General features: G+C 43.5%; 2 protein-coding genes across 2 annotated transcripts in view; one reads left to right on the forward strand and one right to left on the reverse strand.

Moving 5' to 3' along the window:
* The window catches only part of LOC109540215, a 49,708-nt gene extending 45,393 nt beyond the window's left edge, over positions 1-4,315 (forward strand). Inside the window, exon 8 of the mRNA XM_019908481.2 lies at positions 2,250-4,315. Coding sequence (XP_019764040.2) covers positions 2,250-3,616 — 1,367 coding nt within the window. The 3' untranslated portion in view covers positions 3,617-4,315. The remainder of the gene's footprint in view (positions 1-2,249) is intronic.
* LOC109540216 (U1 small nuclear ribonucleoprotein C) lies at positions 4,298-4,919 on the reverse strand (the record flags this gene model as incomplete). Its single annotated transcript, XM_019908482.2, is given in 3 exon segments — positions 4,298-4,541; positions 4,593-4,758; positions 4,812-4,919. Coding segments are annotated over 3 exon segments (429 nt in total), but the record flags the coding sequence as incomplete, so codon positions are not given.

Here is a 4,919-nt window from a genome sequence, read left to right on the forward strand (position 1 = left end):
AACCACTTCTGAAGATGCAAGCCACTCGTGCTTGCGAAACGTCAAGAAGAAATTCTACCGAACGACGACTAAAAAACTAATTAGTTTCAAGGAATGGCCTCGAAAGTCTATCTCTTTTGATGGGACTAAAAGTTCTATATGTACACGGCAACCAGGGGGCAAAGTAATGCTAAACTTACCGAATGCTGGGTTGTGCCACCTGGAAGGAAAGAGGAAAATGCGTTTTATACAGCAGGAAGTCTGTCAAAAGCCAAACTTATTTGAAATCGGCAAAGCAAAGAGAGAGGAATATAAAGAATCCATAAAACTTCGGTTGCTGCCGGAAAACGAAACTCAGTTCAAGCTAAAAGATTTGTAGATTAGAGATCATTCTTGCCAGGTTCCTGCAAGCTGGCGCCCTATCCTCAATCAGTTCACTACAGTTTCACTACCGCACTGCCCATAAGGGCCTGAATAATTCTATATTTCCCGTCTAAGAGCGCGATTTCATCCACTGTCGACATCAAATTGATCAAACTTTTCGAAAAAATAGACACCGAACTACAGAATAAACATGATTATTTAATCTTTCGAGAATTATTCAAAATTTGCAATGGAGCTCAATTTTATTATCTTCTAGTTACGAACATTTGCGTTCTTTTTGTATTATATTTTTTCCAATCTCCTCTGTCTCTATCCAGTGCTCCAGCTCAATCTGATATTGAGAAATGGCGGAAAAGTGGCAGAATGCATAACATTTTGGCCTAATCTTCTTATCATATTCAAATTTCGTCTTTTGACGTGAAACTCGTGAAATGAGCGGCACCTGACTGACTTTCCGAGTGTTTTTGGTACATTTTCTATTAAGTTTCTCTTAAATATCGGTGATTTTCGATTATATTATCTCGTCTGGTTTGAAAGAAAACTTAATCGCACCGAACAAAAAAAAATCAAATTTCACCCATAAAGTGCAATTCTCAATCTTCTATACAAAGGATAAAAATCTCTTTCTGAGCTCTCAGGAATTCCCTGAAAAGTAAGTTTGGGCGAAGACAACCCTGTGGCGCTGGCGAGGGCGAGAAATTTAAGAGAAATCAATGAAACAACCCGGAGTTTTCCCAAATTGCGTCCTCCATAGCGACGCTGACTCATTCTTGGGCCCAAGTTGAATAAATTCGATTGTCTACCGAACAATTTGCCATTAAAGTGAGCGTTTTTTTGAGTTTAACAATCGCGTCCTTTGCTCACTCTGCTTGGCCTAGTTTTACACAGCAAGTCCTAAGAAAAGGTTTTGGAAATTGGTGCTGGAAGGGAAAACTTCACTAGAAACACGCTTTCAGTTCAGGTAATTGAAACTTAACGCAATCGGTTATCGTGCAATATTCAAGTGGTCTTTTCAGTGATTTGCTCTAATTGTTAACTCTATGTTAGTGTTAAGTTTACTTGATTGGCTGCTTTCTATTATATCAATCAATCGACTTAGGGGCCATGGAAAGTGGAATTTTAAGTGTAACTCGAACCGTTTGTATAAAAATTCGAATGTGTACATAAATGTTTGTGTGTTGCATGGATTTTGACATGCTTTTGTGTGTACGTATTTTTAGGAGCACTTGCCCACATTTAGCTTTAAACCGCATGGTTTTTATACGTTTTTACTCGATTTTTAACTGCCTACTTAATCTTATTGTAATTCACATCAGATTTTATTTAATAAATTTTTAATACTGTCGCTCTTTTTTTTAACTTTAACATTCTTTACTTTATGTGCTAACCATAACCAGTATGAAATTGAATAGGACCTCAGCCCCAAACTACTACAATTGATAGTAGGTGGGCGAGTTCCTCTTTGGATATTGATTCGCGATCGATCACACTCGCTGTGTCTAGAAAACACTTTGCACCCTCCACGACGTGATTCAATGAACAATTCCCGCAAATTGCGTCGAGTTTTTTGCTAAATTCGCCTACATTCATCCCAGGCACGTTAAATTCCCATCCCTTCCTGCACTGGAATTGGCATTAATCTGCACACTCTCATTCGTTACTTGCACAACGTTTCGCCACATTAGAGCACATCATCCTCATCTCATCAGGGAGTATTGGTAAGCTTTCCTATCACTACAGGGTGTTTGCATGCGAGTCGAGGACGCTTTCGGACAGGTGAGCATTTTTCCAATTAATACTGGGAATGGATCACTTTGCATGTGTTCGGGTTTTCCAATTGTCTAATGCAAAAGCCCCAGATGAGTAACGATTGGAAACTTTTTCAGAAGGCGTAATTCCTCCAGCTTCCCCGCAAAAGCCGATCCAGCCCCCCAAAGACACCATGTTCGGTTACGCTAAGAATGAGCCGTATTACCACCCTCAGCCGAACTATTACTCCACCTTGCCGTCGAAGAAGACTCAGTATTTCTCCTACGACTTGCCGCCCGAGCGGAGCGTTACTCCAGATATTACCAGAGGCCTTGATAGAGCCTATAGAAACGAGCAACAGTTGCTGAGCATGGCGGAAATTGGCATCCCCGTGAGCGAGCTGAAGGAGGACATGTATGGGAGCGCTAGATCTCGAAGCCCCAGCTATAGATACGACCATTCGTCCCGAAGCCTCGCGCAGGAGGATTCATTGAAGATCTCCCCGATCGACCCCAGACACTCTGGGGGGTTCAAGTCGTCCACTCCTTCGCAAATGAGGGCGGCGGAAAACCTGGAAACCAGACTGCTGTCGCCCAAGAGAAGCACCATGTCCAACGAGGAGCTTTACGCAGTCATTCACAAGACCAAGAAGAAGCTGAATATTGAGGACGACCTCAATAGGACTTCGCCGCCCTTGTGCGGCCCCAGGGAACCCGACAGCAGCACCCCGAAGAAAGTGAGCGTTGAGACGGGGTACATCGGCTCAAGGCAAAGCTGGTCGCCCTCCAAAGGCGAATACATCGACTTTAACGCGGACATTGATAAATTCTCCCCCATAAATCAGTCGCGAACGCGACAGAGTTGGGCTTGCAACGACCGCAAGGGCTCTAAAAAGACTTCGACGTTGGACTTTAAGAAGCTGCTGCTGCAGAAAAGTTCCTCCTTGTCTGGGAACAAGAAGATATCGGCGGTGGAACAGCTGAAGCTCTCCAAACAGCAGATGCTGAAGGCTCCAGCTGCTAAATCCAACGATATGACCATTCTGGACTTGAGTGCTTCGCCTAGAAGCTTGGTGAATCGCAAAACTTTCAATAATCCTCCGGGCAGTCCGGAGCGCGGGACTGTTAAGCCAGTGCCAAAAATCCTGAGCCCGAGGTCGCAGTGGAGGTTCACGAACCCCCGAAGCGACGTGCTTTCTTCGACCATTATGGAGGACTGCAGGGAGGATGATACGAGCAGTAACGCCTCAAAAAGCTCCCTGGAGAAGCGCGTTAGAGACCTCACCGTCCAAAGCAGTCCAGCGCCAGGCAAAAAGCTAACTTCTTTGCCGGAAAGCAGCAAAAGCGAGCAGCTGAGGACGGTTGAGCAGAATCAGAGTACAAAATATATGTCTGTAAGCGAAAGAATGTCCGCTCAAAGAGTCAAGTTTTTTGACAATGCAAACCAAAATAACGAAAGTTCAAAAGTTAACAAACTACCACCCACTTTAGAGACTGCATTTTAATAGCCAAAAATAGCTTTAATCGAGAGGAGGCCTAAGGAGTCGATTCCGATTTTCCCAAGAGATTTTTTAAAACTTTTACAGTATTTTCATTGCGACAACGCATTATGAGTATATAGGGTGAGCTTTCTTCTATGCATAGGGGACACTTCACTATTCAGTCAAGGGTCTCTTTGGTGTTGCAAAGTCAAAGAAACAGAGATTATCGGGGTTTTTAGGCCTTCGAAAGCCTGTAAAAGTGCTGTTCATAAGTGAACTCTTGTGTGAGTATAAGAGATGCAATGAGATCGCTATGCATGAAAAGTCCTCACCCCATATTTATTGCTCAGTTACATTTGTTTGAAGGTATTTACGTGTGTAGAATCAGTAATCACACCCGCGTTTATTAATGTTTGAGTATTCGCTATGTTATTTTACTTAGAATTACTTGCTAGTTATATGGTTTCAGTATAGGCTTAAATACCGATAAGCACCAGAAAAAGCGATTTTTAAAAAGGTTGTTTCTAGTCTCTCACTTGTGTAAATCATGCCCTTCCCAGTGTACAAAGCATTTGCAATTGCCTAAGCGATTTTCCGAATTTCCATGCATTTCCATTGTAAGATATTTTCCGATTATTTATATTTAAATAGAAAGCCTAATATATTACATTTTGTACATAAATTATGAATAAAATCCCTTGAAAATATATGCCAGAATGTTTAGTGTAGCAGTTTCATTTAATACCTATCTAACAATTAGAGTGGTTCCATTAAACTTCTCACAAAACATGTAGTTATTTCGGCACAAGCGGCTGTCGCACCGGCCCCATAGGGCCCATGGGCCCCATTTGCATCATGCCCATCATGGGGGGCCGCATCCCCATCATAGGGGGCATGGGACCATGCGGCCCCATTACCATTGGAGGCATCGGCCCTCCAGGTCCCATAGCTGTAAGAGCAAATTATCAAAAACTGCTGCTGAAACAAAACCAGCACTCACCTCCAGGTGGCATCATTCCAGGGGCTTGTGGAGCACCGGGGCGTTGCCCCAATAGCTGAGCAGGAGGTGGAATGGCTACGCCGCCCTTCGCAGGTCCTGCAAACGGATTATTGGCTATTTTGCCTGCCTTGAAGGCTGCGGTGGTGGCGTCTATCAAATTCTGGGCCTGAAAACGGGTTGCATGCAAAACTGAACGTTCTGTAGTAGCGTGGGGCTCACCTGCTCCTCCATCCATTTCTGATAGTAAAATTTCACATTGTCTTTATGCTTTCGGCCTGTACAGTGGGTTTTTCGTACACTGGGCGAGTCGTGCGTTAAGTATGTATC

Source organism: Dendroctonus ponderosae, unplaced genomic scaffold (genome assembly GCF_020466585.1).
Source record: "Dendroctonus ponderosae isolate FM_Combo_2020 unplaced genomic scaffold, Dpon_F_20191213v2 Dpon_F_20191213_7, whole genome shotgun sequence".
NCBI classification, from domain to species: Eukaryota; Metazoa; Arthropoda; class Insecta; order Coleoptera; family Curculionidae; genus Dendroctonus; species Dendroctonus ponderosae.